A 17,456-nucleotide genomic window follows, 5' to 3' on the forward strand; every position below is an offset into this window, starting at 1 on the left:
TGCACGAAATAAAAATAGGAGGCCTAATACAGTTTTGACACTCCAAGCTACGCATTTCTAATGGGAAACAAAGAAAAAGTTAATCTTGATAATATTGTAGCCTAAATAAAATGACAAAAAAACAACAACAAAACAACTATAGCCTAATCTAAAATGAAATAGATCTAGAGCTAGATTTTCTTGGACGAATGCTATAAAATAAGTATAAATAATAAGTCATATGAATCTGATAGATCTAAAACAAATACTGATAGAGTCATTCATTAATTAATTATTAGAATTACTTGACTACCAACTGGGTATTTTTATTGCCAAAATACAATGTATTTTATGTGCATTTATTAAAAACAACAACCAAAAATTAAGCGTTTGACGCAACTAGATCTAATATTAGTAATATATAGATTCTAGTTCTAGATCCAGAAAGCTACTTCTCTAATTCAGTTTTCTAGTTTAATTCTAGTTAGATCTAGATGTCTAGACCACTAGATCTAAATCTAGCCAGGGTTTTTGTCATTGAATAGATTTATAAAACCAGCCACCTACTGATCACGATATGACAGATAGTCTGAGATAGGCCTACTACTCTCTACTAATAGACTCTAGATCTAGAATCTAGTACTAGTAGATCACTACATTTGACTAGATGATTACTAGATCACAGTAAAATTCAATGTGTACTTCCGACTTTAGCTCAACAAACAAGTCTACTCCAAAGTATAGATCTACTAGTAAAGTCACAAAGTGTAAAGGATCATTATATATTTACATAAAAAAAATTATAGGCCTAAAATGAATCGAATAATCAGTCACTAATCAGTCACTAATTTGACTAATCAGTAATCTAAATTTTTTTTTTAAATGGCAAGTGTTAATATGACTTCTGACTTGTAAACCAGTTGCAGAGATTCTAGTTTTTATTTTGATGACATGTTACGATATATCAATGATATTTAGATAAACCTAGTGGAACAGACAGAAGGACCATTTAATATAAGGCAAAGAAGTAAGATGTTTATAATCTATCAAACTATGATCAAACTCACAGAGGACTTGTGTCATTTGTGACGGCATTTCATGCATTTATAGAAGCTACAAACTATTCTACAAAAATGATAGGCTTGTCTTTGATTCCGAAGACTTATGAGGAATGCTATGTTTCCAGTGGCTACTCAGCCCCAGCTGTGACCTACATATTATGCCACACTGAGCACAGGCATAACCATTGTCCACCTGTGGTAGAATCAGTTGTTTTTTTCTTTTTGCCGTCTACCCTCGGCAATTAATTTTCATTGGTGTATACCACACCTTTGTAAGTGACCTCCAGCTGTCTCGCTCTGAAGCTGTATGCAACCAGGTGCTCTCTTATTCTATGTCAGTTAAAGCAAGTTGGCGCCTAAACTTGTCTTTAAAGCATTTCTGTGGTACCTCTTTATGTGCATATGACATGTTAGGCAAATAGGTTTTGCCTATCGGAAGGCCATTTCGGAATATATAGGTGTTTAAAATGAAACTCCAAACATCTGGACTTCCAGTAACCATGAAAATAAGCTTAGGATTCAAAGAGACGACACTGGCATTTCAGCTAAGACAATCAGTAAAATTAATAGCAACTTTAATTGCAGTCCACCAAACAAGATAAAAAGAAACAAGTGTGGCTTCAATAGCATTGATGATATTTAGTTTACTTTTATCTCATTTACTAGTATTACTATTTCATTGACTAAGGTTTTTTATTGTCAAATATGCATAAGTACATGTACTAGTTCCTGCAATTTGATGAAAAATAATAATTAAATTGTGTGTAGTCTATATACAAATGTTTATAAGAGATCACAGCTTAGCTTAATTTACTTAATTTCAAAACTATAATTTTGTGTTCTGACTCTACTCTAAATAAATTATATTTTATTTTAAGAATGCAAAGTTGGAAATTCTGTTCTGATGAAAAAAAATTATTAAAATAAAGTAGATGTTTATGGTTTCTTTGTATTTATTTTTAAATTATTTATTCATTAAAAATTAATTGTTCATTAACATTTACTTGAAGTAAAGATCAAAAACACAAATTCATTCATGCAGATCACAGCCCATCACTTAAATGTATTTACTGTCAATTCTACACACTATTCATTTCAAAATGTTGCTTTAAATTGTTAAATGACACAATCAAAGTACTGGTACCTCACATTGATGTAGGCCTAAAGCACCTGAAATAATGACAAATTTTCATTCAATAACTTGTACTGTCATTTATTATCAGACGTTTTAAAACTAATGACCTGTATCATCATCATTGGCCTCCTTCAGTCGTAGAAATAGAAAGACTAAGGTTTCATCTCAGAGCACACTTCCTCATGTGGCTGTGGAGCCCTATTTCGGAGAGACACTCCCATCCACAGATAGCACAGGTTAAGGTGGTTTTTGCTTCGGTGGTAGAGGAGCTGGCCATTTTTCGGATCTTACGTTTTTCTTCCTGAGCTGAGACCTATGTACTTTCACTGTCCATAGCTTTCTTGGTCACTGTCTCTCCATCTGTTGCGGTCTAAAGCTATGTCTTCCCAATTGTCAGTATTGATGTTCACTGATTTGAGGTCACGTTTTATTACATCTATGTAATGGAAGTGGGGGCGACCAGTTTTTCTTGTGTCAGTAGTGTGTTAAAACTAATGACCTGTGTATATAATTTATTAAGCAGGAGCATCAACAAATCTTGAACAATAATTGTCTACAGAAAAACTTTATTCTTATCCAAACAATATACATTTACAATGTATTTAAGCAAGTTAATTTATATTTATACAAATCTATATGGCCTAAAGATTATAGCGTATTTTGATGTGTGAATACCAAGTTACATTATTACATGAAAATAGTGTACTCATTTTTAAAATATTCTGGGTAATAAAAATAAAAAAACTAATGATACAATAAAATTGAAGCATTAGTCAAAAGAAGAAAAATTTCACTCAAGATCTATGTGAACTCTGCTTGAAAATTAATTAATTAATTAATTTTGAAATTAATTAAAAAAAAAATTATGGTTCTCTAGTCAATGGAATGATAGCAGCAATTATTTAACAATTTCATGATTATCCATTCATTTCAATATACTTATAACTGAAAAATAATTCATAAGGTTTAGATACAACCATTTGAAATAATGATTATAATTTTTTTCTTAATTTGCTTAATTCAAATCTAATATAAACAAGATTTCCTCTGTCAAGAAACTTATGAGGGAACAACATGCATGTTCTTCTCAGTAAGTTTTGCAAAGGGAATTAAGAATATTTAATTGATGTTGCTTTTTTTTTGCCAACATTTTAAACCTTTGCACCAGGTTTTAGTGTTAAGGAGAATGCACCATATTTTATATGTTTACTTTTGTTAGATTCTTATTTTAATTTTAAAAAAGTAAAATTTCCCTTACCACTCATCCACTGCACTCCCTCTTGTTTTAATGGGGCTCAGATTAATAGTTTTCAAGTACAATATCAAACAGATTTAAAGAAATACTAAATCCAAACCTATTGGCTGAATGACAGGATATACATAAATATGTATACAGCTTACAGTATAATATATATATCTTAAATTAAAATTGGTCCAAGACTTTTATTTTGCAACATGATGGGATTTTCCTTTCTGGTGGTGCTATGCAGGAGTCCAAGAATCTCATCTTTTCTCATAACAGAAAGTTATCTAGTTATAAAAATAAATAAAAGGATTTAAAAAAAAATTAAAAAATATTTGTGACATATGTGTTGACCATGCTAAACGTATATATGTTATTAATTATAGTTATATAATTTTGCCATTCTAAAAATAGTCTGTACCTAAAAGGAGCTACTGCATTAATGTGTAGACATGGCCCTGACCTTAATAGTTATGAATTATTACTATAGGTGAAGGCAGATGTTCAGTTAATTTGATGCACATTGAACTAATCTAAAAGCAACTATAACATATATTATGATTTACATTTTCATGGAAAACTAGTTTTTCAAAAATACAAGTACTTCAGCTTATGAGAAAAGTACATGGGAAAAATTGCAGTACCTTACCTTTAAGAGGTGCAACCAATCATTGACTTTTCAGGAATGCATGCCTTTTTCTTGCATTTCCAAACATAACTGTAATTATACAATTAGGCATATTGGTTAATTTCTTTTGAAAACATTACAATTAAAAAATAATATTATTAAATTGAAAACGTTGTATCAAACATACAAATTATCAGACAATTTTGCCTAATTTCAACTAACAGTTTGTTGTAAAGGAATGGCCTGCACAAGAGCCAAGGTATATTAGGCATTCATGAAAGATGAATGTGCTTAAGAGTGTTATAAAAAAAAAAAAAAAACTTAGAGAAAAATGTTAAATTCCATCCCAGATATTTGGATGTTGCTTGACCATGAAAATCACACAATTCATAAACATCTATTAGATAACTAAAATAAAAATTGTATAGTAGTACTTACATTAAATATTGAATGGATGCCCAGAGAGTAGAAATAGTATAAGTATGATACTTGAGCCATTCTGGTACATCATCAGTTGCCATGGTTCTACTTGTTAATAACTGAAACATTACAAACATTTTTTTTTATTTATAATTTATCACAGACTAGAATAGAAATGTTGCCAGGAAAAATACCAATGGTTAGAATACACCTGATGCTACTTTTGTAGCCTTATTACTGGTTAAAATGCACCTAAACTTCATTAATTAAATCTGATAAGAAACATATATGTATCACACAAGTCCAAGTTTATCAGAGTGTCAGCAAATAATTAACTAGATATGTGAGTTTTATATTAAAGTACTGAATTTCAGGGGATAGATCCAACTTGACACCACATCATTTATTATTTCATGAACTCCTGGGTATGGCATGGAATGGAAACTAATATATATGGGGTGTAGGCAAGGCATGGATTATAAATTGTCTTGTATAGATAAGATTGGGTAAAATTGCCAATCGAAGGTAACTTTTACTGATAGATCTGGATCAATTATAAATTTATGGGACCTAGGCCTGCATAAATTTTATCTTTTATTTATATATTTTATGTACATATATAACTAGTCTAGAATCTATAATTATATCTTAATAATAATTTTTGTAGATAGATGTCATAATATCTAACATATTAAGTATAGATCAGTAGATTTAGAATTTTAGCTAGTGGAATATTTTTATATCCTAATCTGAACTTGATCTATATATCTAGAATTTAGATCAGTAGATTTAGTATTTTAGGTAGTAAAAGCTTTTATACACTCTAAATCTAAACTGGATCTAGATCTAATTATTCTAGAAGCTTAGATCTAGAAGACTAGTTGTCAAGATTTGACTACACTATGGCTAATGCACTAGCTTAGTAGGCCTACTAGATAGATCAAGAGACAGAGTACTAATAGACTCGTCTTGCCTCGTTGGCCCTCTCAAATCAGCTATAGACTTTAGAGACAATTTAGGAAGGTGAATATCGATCCAATTCAAAGATCTACAATCTACATTTAGAGTCTAGCTAGAGATGCTAGATCTAGTCTAGAAGGCTTATCAATAAAAATAAAATCAATCATTTATAAAGTTTGTAAAATTATATGTAGATCTAATCTATCTATTTATAATATAATAAAAATCTATGTCTACTTTTTAAATATTTAAAATGATATGGCTGGTGATATTAATTATTTTAATCGAGACATCGACATACTGTCACATACAAAGTAACAAAATAATTAGATCTTATACTAACTCATAGACTCATACCGTATTGTATTAAACCTTCGAGTTTACGTTCCACTACCTTGACTTGACTCTCTGTGGCATTTTACGTCTCGTGAGACGATCTTTTCCCTTTGCAACTTCTTGTGTGACTAAAGAGGCCAATCCTTGATACACAGCTGCGATCACAGGTTGGGCATATAAAATCACCAGGCGCCATTGCATTTTCACCCTTCTTTCTGCTTCTGTTGTGTATGACATCTGCAATCTGTGACCCTTCCTTTATGCTCTCTCTCCATGTGGATCTGTCCAGTGCCACCTCTTCCCAGTTGCCAGTGTCGATTTTGAAGAGCTTCATGTCGCGTTTGCATACATCCGTATAACGTAAAAGTGGGCGACCAGCGGCTCTCCTGCCTTCAATTAGATCGCCATACAGGATGTCCTGTGGAAGTCGACCTACTGGCATTCTACGAACGTGGCCAAGCCAGCCAAGGCGTCTGCTGCTGATAACAGAGCGGATGTCCTGGCATCCTGCTCTATGTAGCACTTCCTCATTTGTTATCTTATCTTGCCACCTTATTTTAAAGATCCGCCTTAGGCATCGGAGGTGGAAGACATTCAGCTTTTTTTCCTGCCATGAGTAGGTTGACCATGTTTCACTTCCGTACAGCAAGGTGCTCAACACACAGGTCCGGTAGACTAGGGCTTTAGTACTGCTAGTCAGCAATATGTTGTCCCAGACTCTTTTCTGCAACCGTGACATGGTGGCCATTGCCTTGGCTATCCTGTTGTTTATGTCTTTATCCAGTAGAGTGTTGTTGAATATGATGGAGCCAAGGTAACAAAAGTGATCAACAATTTCTAGTGGTTGGCCATTAATGCTTACTTGAGGTGCAGTGTTTGTGTTTTGGACAAGTATCTTAGTCTTGCTTTGACTGATGTTTAAGCCGAACTTCTGGCAAGCAGCAGATAGTTTGTCAACCATGGACTGTAGCTGAATATCAGAATCAGCCACAATAGCTGCATCATCAGCATACAGGAGTTCCCTGACGAGTAGCTTCCTAACCTTGGTTTTTGCCCGCAGCCTTGATACATTAAATAGTTTTCCAGAGGATCTTGTATGGAGAAACACACCTTCGTTTATGTCGCTGTACGCATAATGCAGTAGACAGGAGAAGAATATGCCAAACAGAGTAGGTGCGAGCACACATCCCTGCTTGACACCACTGCAAACCTCAAAAGGTGCTGATTGGGCTCCATTGAATTTGACAGTACATTTAGTTTCCTCGTGAAAACATTCAATTAACTTCAGTAGTTTGGGAGGGCAACCTATTTTCCTCAGGAGTTTGAAAAGGCCACTTCTGCTGACCATGTCAAAAGCTTTAGTCAGATCGACAAAAACAATGTAAAGGGGTCTGTCTCTCTCTCTGAATTTCTCCTGCAGTAGTCGTAGAGAAGATATCATGTCTATAGTGGACCTACCACTCCTGAATCCACACTGAGACTCTGGGTAGACTCTAGAAGCTATCACTTGCAGCCTGGATAGTGCCACTCTAGCAAAGATCTTGCCCACTATACTGAGGAGAGAGATACCCCTATAGTTGTTGCAATCACTCCGATCCCCTTTGTTCTTGTATATTGTGACTATAGTTGCGTCACGCATGTCCTGTGGGACATGACCTGTTTCCCAACAGCGGCAGAGGAGAATATAGAGTTCAGGGAGCAGGAGTGATTCGTTGACTTTCACTACTTCCACTGGGATACCATCACTCCCAGGAGATTTTCTATTTTTTAAGCAGTTAATGGCTTTTTTGAGGTCACTAAGGCTCGGAAGCTCATCTAGGCATTCCAGTACTGGAAGATCTGGTAGAGAAGCCAGGGCGACATCGTCTACTGTATTCTGTGTGGCATAGACTTCGAGGTAGTGTTCTGTCCATCGTTCTAGCTGCTTGGTTTGATCTGTAATTTTTTCTCCTGATTTGGATAGAAGGGGGGCAGGCTTAGACACTGCTGGACCCAGGGCCGCTTTAATGATATCAAATAGAGCTTTGCTATTTCCTGAGTGGAGACTGTCTTGGATTCTGTTGCAGGTATCCCTCCAGAAGTTGTTAGCACATTTTCTAGCCATTTGTTTTGCCTCTTTATTAGCACTTTTGAAGGCCTCCAGAGATTTTGGATTAGGCTTTGTCTTGTGAGCGAGGTGTGCAGATCGTTTTTTCTCGATGCAAGGTTCCATATGTGCTAGATTCGCCTCAAACCAGTCTACATTTTTGTGTTTTTGAGGCCCAAAGGCGGTGATTGCCGAACTGTAGATTACGTCTCTTAATTTCTCCCATCTGATCGAGATGTCTTTTTCATCACTTAACGAGGGGATTGAACTGTTCAGGAGCTCGCCAAAGAGTGCACACTTCTCTGGGTCACCTACATGGTTGACGTTAATTCGCCTAGTTCTGGGTTGAGTGGAAGTGTAAGCCTTCTTGAGAAGTAGTTTGATTTTGCTTAGCACTAGTGAATGGTCTGAGTTGCAGTCCGCACTATGGTATGAACGGGTGTGGATGACACTTTTCAGATCCATCCTTCGGGTGATGCAGAGGTCAAGCTGGTGCCACCTTTTTGAGCGTGGGTGCTGCCAAGAGACTTTATGGCGTTCCTTGCCAGAGAAGAATGTATTTGTTACACACAGTTCATGAGAGCTACAGAACTCAAGTAGCCTTTGGCCATTGTCATTTATTTTGCCAACACCATGAGGTCCCAAGCATTTTGGCCATGCATCATTTCCATCACCAACACGGGCATTAAAGTCTCCATTTATATAGAGGTGCTCGGACTTTGGAATACTTTTAATTACGTCCTCTAGAGCTTGAAAGAATCTGTCTTTGTCCTCTTCTGGTGCAGCAAGGGTTGGTGAGTAAGCACAGATTATATTAACTTTTCCTTGCGGTGATGCAAATTTCATGTGTGCTACTCTTTCATTGCCAATGGGAAACATTGCAATGCAGGGGACGAGACTGTTTCTTATTGCAAAGCCGACGCCATGTATTCTAGGGCTTTGTTCTGGTTTTCCTTGCCAGTAGAAAGTATAGTTGCTTTCTGTAAGAGATCCACTGTCTGCCAGTCTGGTTTCTTGCAGGCAGGCCACATCAATGTTTAGTCTGCTGAGTTCTCTGTCGATGATAGCTGTTTGTCGCATGTCGGTGACGAGTTCAGGGTCAGTATTGAAGCCAGGACACATTGTCCGTATGTTCCAGCTTGCTAAACGCATTAATGTTGAGGGTTTTCTTTTCATTTTATTTGCAGGTGCGGGTGAGCAGCTTGCTTTTTGATTTTGTCTTAGCACCAAGCACCCAGTGGTGCGGCAAGCTGTGGCGGGATAGCACTTTATTGTCCGAGGGCTGCTCGGCTTAAGGCAGGCAGTAGCTATCCAGTGAGGCTAAAAAGCCCCTCCTACCGTCAAGAGTGGTCCCTGGCGTTCCAGCTTACGCCAATCGGCTAGGAACTTATCACCGGTAACTACCACTCTCCGTGTTTTTTCAAAGACATTACTGTCAGAGATGGAGTGACCTCTCCATTGCTGGGGGAAAGCCTGGGCGGTAAATTTGCGAGTGCTGGGCTGCCCACACGTCAGCACCCGCCTCTCTTCCATACTGACCGGGTCCAAAGGGATGGCGAGCCATCACAATTTGGGGACAGGTGGCTGCAGGAGTTTGCCAGAGAGCAGTAGTCTTACTACTGTCCCCCCACCTACGGGGCTCCAGGACCGGATTTTCTGTTAGGGTTTACTCCCTTAGCCTTAGACCTTACAGGGACACACACACAAGGCAGTGCGGCTATTGACCTATAGCTAGGGGTTTGGTTTGTGGGCAACAGGGCGTGTCCGCACGCCGACGGGCCATGCCTGCCTCACATCTTGGGGCCAAACCTCCTCCGAGACCCTTGCAGTTTAGCCTGAGGCTTCGCAGCCTCAGTTTCCATCTGCCACCACGAGGAGGTACTGCATAGGACTTGCTGTGGAGAGGCTATGTACTGGCAAGAGAGACTTACAAAGTTGCTCCCCTTTCACAAATGCTAGCCAGCGGTGGCAACAAGTTAAGCTACCACACTAGACGCTTCACACAGCCATTGGACAGATATTGACAGATGACTTGACTATATTGACTAAATAAAGGTCACTATGATTATAGATGTTGATTATTATCTATGATGATAATGTTTATCAACTGGTAGATCTATAAGTAGTATCGTCACTTTAAATATAATCAGTATAACTACTGCATTCGTTTCATTCACTGTCTGTATCAAATATCGTGTGAATGACTGAATGTGATGTGAAAGTGAAGTCTAGATTTAGAATTTAATTTAGATAGAATTGATAGATTATAGAATATAGATCTACTATTAAAAAGTATTAACTATACTAACTATAGTGTCTATACTATAGTATTATAGCCAGTATGACTCGTATTAGTATACTCATATACTGTAAAAGTGTAAAATAGTAAGTATAGCTATAGACAGACTAGATCATAGATGATCGATAGATCTAGACTAGAGTCACTAGTTCACTAGATTTGATCTATAAATATTCATATTGACAATTATTGATCTCATGTATGGTCTAGATCTAGATAAAATAGACTGTCTATATTAGATATATTGATTTTTTTAAAATCGTTAAATAAATCTAGACCTTAGTCTTTAACTTTAGTCTAGGCCTAGGTGTTGTAGATCTATTTTATTCTAGATATTATACAAGAGATCTAGATCAATATAAGTTCGGTTTTTTTTAAATTCGCATTCGAAATTTTAAATACCCAGATTTAAGTATTTATATACCCATATTGGTAGGTCCGAGTTAATCATTTATTAGATCTATTAAAGCATGTCTATATAAAAGATTATTATTTTAAAAATATATTATTATATAAAAGATATAGTTATGAATATTTACTTTAAAAAATTAAAGAAAATGAATTTTTCACTTTTGCCAATTAACACTCTGGCTAGCAAAAAGGATGACTCCTCAATACTGTGAAAAGACGATAACTGCATGAGTTGGTTTGGAATTGTATTTTGTAAGACTAATTTTCAAAACATATCCTTCATGAGAGAGAACGATAAAAAGGTTGTAAAAAAAAAAAGCTGGCTGGACTACGCAAATAATGGACCAGCCTCTCTATCTTGTTAAGAACATTGGTGACCGGGAAAAGTGGATGGTTTGGTTGCGCGGGACAGATGATAAAAATGACATGTACATAAAAAAAAATCCAGATTTTGTGTAAAATACCCAAATGAGGAAGTACTGGAAACACCTATTTTAATGAAGTGGCCTTAAAAAAAAAATCTTTTGTGACGATCCATTATTCAGGGAAATTGTATCTATTTTATCAGATAGTCAGAAAATGGATAAAGTTTTTACAGATCTAATAAAATATAGTGTGGGGAAGTTTTACTCTCAATGAAGGTCAATCCAAGTGGCTCTCGGAGTAAATTTCTTCTTTGGCATCCTCATCGATTTTTCAAATTGGTATGGTGCGCGAAAAAAGATGCGCGACGGCACTCTGATCATAAAATCTCGAAGCTGGTGTTCCATTAGTATAGTTCAGTGGTCTTCATCGGGGGCGATATCGCCCCCTAGGGGGCGTTTTGGAGATTTTGGGGGGCGCTGAGAGCCAAAGGGGCGGTAGGGGGGCGCTGGGCACAAAATGGGGCGGTAAGGGGGCGCTGGGCATAAAGGCGAAAAGAAGAAACTAAAGGTGCTCTGAAACAAAACAAATTTAAAAATTCTTCAACATTAAAGCTGTGAAACTAAATATAGACAAATTATAGTTAACTTGCTTCTAATTTAAGAACAGAAACAGCATTAGAAATTGAGTGCGGGAATCCCATTTTCTATTTTTAAATTCTTACTCTTTTGTTATACTTTGAGAGTATTTATTGTCCTTGGATCTCGCGCGTATAAACGTTTAAGATTTGATCAACAAACTAGGTAATACGCCTTTTAGATTATATCTAGATATTTTAATATATTGATATTAAAATATTAATTGCAAAAAACATTAAAGGTAACATTTAATAGAATAATTTAACTTTTTTAAAAACAAAAAACATTGATAAGATGTTGTTACGAAAACTCACTGGTATGTCATGTAATATTTCCTTGAGATTTAGTGAATTGCCACTAGAAAAAAAAGTAAGTTCTACTTTGATGGCATTTTCAGATGAGGTTATGAAACCAAGTCGGCTTCACGAACATATAGCGATATATCCAAAAATAATTAAAGAATATTCATGAACAATTATAAAATTCTACAATTAAAACAATTATAAAAACAAAAAACGGCAAAGCAGGATATTTTTTAATGGCTTCTTAGAAAAATGCATAACTTTTAAAAATTCTTATGATATTGTTGAAAAATTGATTAAAACTAAATTTATTTAAAACATATGTAACACAAAAACACTTTTTTTCTGTTAGAGATGAAATATTATTTCAAAATTGTCTAGTTATGTAGCTTATGAGGACATATAGGAAACCATCAGTGGTTGGACGCTACAATGACTTCATAGGTAATATAGAATAAAGAACAGATCTATTCACTATTCACATTGTGAGTTATGATAGACAAGAAAAGTTTAGCCCGCAATTTCATTTCTATTTGAATCTAATTATAAAACTGTAAATAAAATACAAACCCGTGCTGAAAATAAGCGCATCTTTCAACAGTTTTGTGAAACAAATGATGAAAAAGGTGTTAGACTCTTGTTGTAAACTGAAGTTCGCTGAATTTCGAAAGGGGTTTGTTAATTTTATGGCTCGTTTTTTTAAGCTCTTAAATAATTTTTTTTTTTTGAGAAACGGGAAGATTCAACGGTTGGCGATGACTTAAAGCAGGCTAAAAAAAAAATTTGTTTTACATGGTAGGCATCTAACACAAATGAATGAAACGAACCTCCGACTGCTCGGAAAGAGATTGACTTTTACTGATAATCTCATTTTCTCTTTTATCGAGATATTAAATCTACTTCAAAGAGTTTTACAATCTCACATAACTTGTTTGTTGACAAATGAATTACTGTCCAAGGACACCGATATCTATGCAATTCACATAAAAATGCTCTATGAAGAAATTAAGATTCGATTCTAAAATTAAAATATATATATATATATATAAATTACAATTATTAAACATGTGTTACTGGCGTTCAAATTGAGTTGCATGAAAAAAATAGATTTACAAAACTATGTCTTCAGTAAAAAGAATGTAAACATAGGAGGCACACAGTGACGTAGCTATATAATAGGGAGGGGGGAGGGGGGAAATTTGAAAATCCACCGGGCCCCATTTAAAGGGGGGGCGCAAATTAGTGCTTTTTTAATTAATTAAATTAAATATTACGCAAAATGCAGCGGCCCCCAAAGATGTCAAGCACCTTGGCCCCAAAACGATGGAAATTCCTAGCTACGCCCCTGGAGGCACAACAGAGATGTGGCTGCATTGAAATGTTTCAGTAAAATCCCAAAGCTTTGGTCAAAATTGGAATTATGTTTTAGCTTTTCAGTAAACATACATGGTTAACCTAGATTTAGTGCGTAACAAAGTTAATGAATAAGCAAAGAAATAGACTGGATGTAACCAATAGAGAAGACCTTCGCCTTGCCTTGGCTAACTTAAAGCTTGAAATGTTTAATATTGTCAGACTGCAAGAGGCACAAGGTTACCATTAGCTTAATATCATTTTGTAGTGAATTCAGCAATAATAATATTTATATTAAAAAATAAAACTAAATTTACAATTAAACCTAAATATTCAAAAAATTAAACGGAGAGTATTCTTATGATTTTAAAGAAAGTCCTTACAATTAATTTTTGTGTGTAATCCCTGTAAATTATTTGACATAATTTTTGCATAATGATAATATTATGGCTGTTTTTGCCTTTAATTCCGAAGATTACGGCTGAGTCCAGTGTTTCACATAACTACGCAAACCCAACTGCGACCTACATATTTTCCCGAATTTTATGCAGACAAAGCCGTTGTATGCTGGCTTTTCTTTGTGTATCAAATGTTTGTCCCGCAGTTTTTGTAAGAGCTCTCGAACTGTTTCTCTCAGAGGCTATCTGCTGCAAGAGAATGCTGCCAGGTACTTTCCTCTATGCCAGTGAGAGCGAAATGGCGCCTGAATAAATCTTTATAGTGCTCACGGGGGAGGAGGCACCTCTGTAACTCAGTCCTCCTCAAAGCTCATCAGTCATAGGCTAAGGAGTTCACAACAATCGCCTTTGGCATGCGGTCGTCTCCCAAGCGGGATAAGTGTTATTGACAGCATACAAATTAATAGGATAGATGATATTTTGTTCAAATTGGCCTTCTCAGGCTTCTTTATAACTGTTTTTCTTAGAGGGGGCGCTGGCGGATGTTTTGAAAGAAAAAATTCGAAAAGGGGGCGGTAGGCCAAAAAAGGTTGAAGACCACTGGTATAGTTCCATGCTAGATCTAGATCTAAAAATTAAATTATATGTTACATAGGTTAGGGTTGAAAATAATTCTTTATTTCTTTTAACTACTTTTAAAACAACGCCTTGATTTAACTTTCTAAAAAATTTTCACAACATTTTTCGTAGTGTTAAAAAATCTCCATTTCCCGTCTAGATATAGTATATACAAGTCTATGAGTATCACATTATTAATGAATCGGATACGAACAGCATGGTACCCCATTACCCGGTAACAAAAGGCCTACTATTCATGATCTTATCTTATATAATACAGACGTTACTTCAAAAAAGAAGTTGATTACGTCCTACTCGTCATGCATTTAGTCATGCATATTAACCAATGACTTAAATTCTGCCAACTCACTGGTTTTCCTGGCTAGCTCAGGCAACCCATTCCATGCTCTAATAGCACTAGGGAAGAAGGAGTAAGCACTAGGGAAGAAGGAGTATCATAACATAACATTGATCATAACATTGGCCTAGGTCTAGTAATTTTAAGATTGAACGTGTAAACTCATACGTGTACTAGTCTATATATGGTAGATTCTATATCAAGATTCTATATCTAGTTCTAGACCTAGACATAGACTTGAATCTAGATTTAGATCTAGCTAGATCTATGTCTAGTTTGTATGACAAATGACCATGGAAATATTAATTTCTACTTGCGAGGGAAAAGTCTTGTTAAGTCATTTGTACACAACTGTAGCTTAAAGTAGGTCAAGAATTATTTTTTTTTCGTGTTGCCAATTTATCTAATTTTGTAAGAAAAATTAAAAAAAATTAGTTTATCTTTATTACAGATTATTACATGTTACATATTATTAATTTTGAATATATGGATAAGGTTAATAATTATATTTTTAAAAATTTAAGTGTACGCTAAATGAATATATATATGTTGGAATCCTGTTGAAGACTCTAGGTAGACCACTCGAGGACTGATTTTTAGTTGGTGTTTCCACACAAACTATCTTTGTAACCTTGTTTCATTTCTCAAAGTCTTCTAATTCTTAAATGTCATTATCTTTTGTGGTTTACATTATTCTATATATTATGTAATGATCTGTAAATAGAATAACGTTTGTGCATGAATTAAATGTAATTGGTGTTTACTTTAATTGATGTTGATTTGGAGAGATGTGTTATTACAGATTGTTCCCCCCCCCCAATCAGGAAATCCTGAATCCATTGGTGTAAATGGCAATGTCTTCGATTTCAAAGATTAAGGATGAATGCAGTGCTTCAAATCGCTACGCAAACCTAATTGCGACCTAGTGTAATAAAAAAGAAGTAATGCCTAATTATTTTTAAGCCGTTATGATGGTGAACTTTTTCAAATGGCTTAAGTTGTCATTTAACTACTTGTTGTTAGCCTATGGTTGATCCATGTGATCCAGTGCGACCGCACATCTTCATCTACCTAGTGACGCCACTGAAGTTTGCATAATAGTAATAAATTCTTTTTTTTTTTTTGATACAATGACACTGAACAAACCTAATGTAAGAATTTACATTTTTTTACAGTTTGTTGTACGTTAAAACCATGTTGTAGATAAATATGAAATTATTCCCACGTTTTTTTGTTCAATTTTCAGTTTTCGGAGTACTCAAGAAGATATGGTGATCATGAACGCCATTTCTGTCACAGGGCAATCGAACTCTCGAGGCGCAATTTCTGGATCACAAAGCCGATCCATCGCCAACAAAAGTCTTGCCCAGAGTCGTTCCCAGCTCAGAACCGAAGCATCCGGCCCGCTACCTCAGCGGTCCACAAACACGCTGCCAAACGCCAACTCATCCACCGCAGACGGTTTCGGTAACATCGACGTCGGGAACTCAGAGAGGTCTCCTAAACCTCAGCCCAGCAGACAGGTGTCGTTCAACAACAAGGTTCTGACTTCGGTGATCAAGACGCCCAGAACTGTCCCATTAAAGGGCTATCAATCCCAGACTCGGGTCTAGACGGAAATGATAGTGACGTGACGTACTCTACGCCTTAGCAACAAATAAACATGGAGGCCATTGACGTTGTACACAAACTTTGTATTGACTTTGGAAACGGAGTGTGTGGCAGAGTGGCATACAACACTTTGTTATCTGAGTGGGCATGGGTTTGAAGATCGATGGAGACTTGGACTAGTCCGTGTGATTTACCCACCATTTTGTCATGATGAAATAAGATTATTAAGTGACAATGAGCAAGAGTAATAATCAGTCGGAAGATTATAGTCAACAGTTATTTGTTCCTGTCGAGGTAGCCACTGCTACATGGCATGTGAAGAAGTTTTAAGAAATTGTAACATTTTTAATTCGTCTTTTATTTTTATCAATAAGAAAGATGAAAGTGAAACAGGGAGAGGGAGGGAGAGAAAGAGAGAGTGAGAAAGTGGTAGAGGGAGGGAGAGAGAGAGAGGAGAGAGAGAGAGGGAGAAAGAAAGAGGCAGAGAGAAAGTGGGATAGGGAGGGAGAGAGAGAGAAAGGGAGGGAGAGAGAGAGAGAGAGGGATAGAGCGATGGGGGTGATAGAGGGCGAGAGTGAGACGATACGTTATAGAAGTCCTGAACACCGATTTGTGTCGTCGCAACCTGTGGGCAGTGGAGACCAATAGTTCGTTGCCACGTCACACAGACTTGTGAGCTTTTGGTCTCCCCTGCCCACGGGTTGCGACGTTGCAGGTCAGTGTTAAGGTAATCTATAACGATTGGTCTGAGAGAGAGAGAGGGAGAGAGAGAGAGAGAGAGAGAGAGAGAAAGTGTGATAGAAAAAAACTCTTTCAGGATATAGATGTCAATGAATTTAATTGTGAAAATATGCCTAAAAAAACCACATCAAACACAACACTGAATATTTTTTTAAAGTCATATTTAATTTTTTCTGACGTATAGAACATAGATGACGATTGAAGCTTTTAGTGCAGAAAGAAATGATTTTAAACAACAACAACCTGGCGTGTAACTCAGTAGCACATCACTGAAGCTCAAATAGTTACCGACAGACGATAAAGAAACTTCAACGAAACATAGATACACTCTGACGAGGACTCTAAGCGGGGACAACCGATGTGCCCACATCGTCCAACAGTGAACAGACGACAGTTTCACAGTGAGCAGACGACAGTCTAACAGTGAGCAGACGACAGTCTAACAGTGAGCAGACGACAATTTAACAGTGAGCAGACGACAGCTAACAGTGAGCAAACGACAGTCTAACAGTGAGC

General features: G+C 36.2%; 1 protein-coding gene and 1 long non-coding RNA gene across 6 annotated transcripts in view; one reads left to right on the forward strand and one right to left on the reverse strand.

Moving 5' to 3' along the window:
* The window catches only part of LOC106050624 (uncharacterized), a 61,517-nt gene extending 44,975 nt beyond the window's left edge, over nt 1-16,542 (forward strand). For all 4 annotated transcript variants that reach the window (XM_056017200.1, XM_056017201.1, XM_056017202.1 and 1 more), the window contains one exon: nt 15,835-16,542. In XM_056017200.1, coding sequence (XP_055873175.1) covers nt 15,835-16,201 — 367 coding nt within the window. In that variant the 3' untranslated portion in view covers nt 16,202-16,542. The remainder of the gene's footprint in view (nt 1-15,834) is intronic.
* LOC129923940 (uncharacterized) lies at nt 2,725-10,852 on the reverse strand. 2 transcript variants are annotated; one of them, XR_008775898.1, is made up of 4 exons: nt 10,687-10,852; nt 4,485-4,585; nt 4,068-4,136; nt 2,725-3,705 (listed from the first exon to the last, which is right to left on the reverse strand). It is a non-coding gene; the product is annotated as an uncharacterized LOC129923940 (long non-coding RNA). The 2 variants fall into 2 exon arrangements; XR_008775897.1 differs by lacking the exon at nt 10,687-10,852 and having other exon boundaries at nt 4,485-4,947.
* Nucleotides 16,543-17,456: the final 914 nt, after the last annotated feature.

The sequence above is a fragment of the Biomphalaria glabrata genome, chromosome 18, assembly GCF_947242115.1.
Source record: "Biomphalaria glabrata chromosome 18, xgBioGlab47.1, whole genome shotgun sequence".
Classification (NCBI taxonomy): Eukaryota; Metazoa; Mollusca; class Gastropoda; family Planorbidae; genus Biomphalaria; species Biomphalaria glabrata.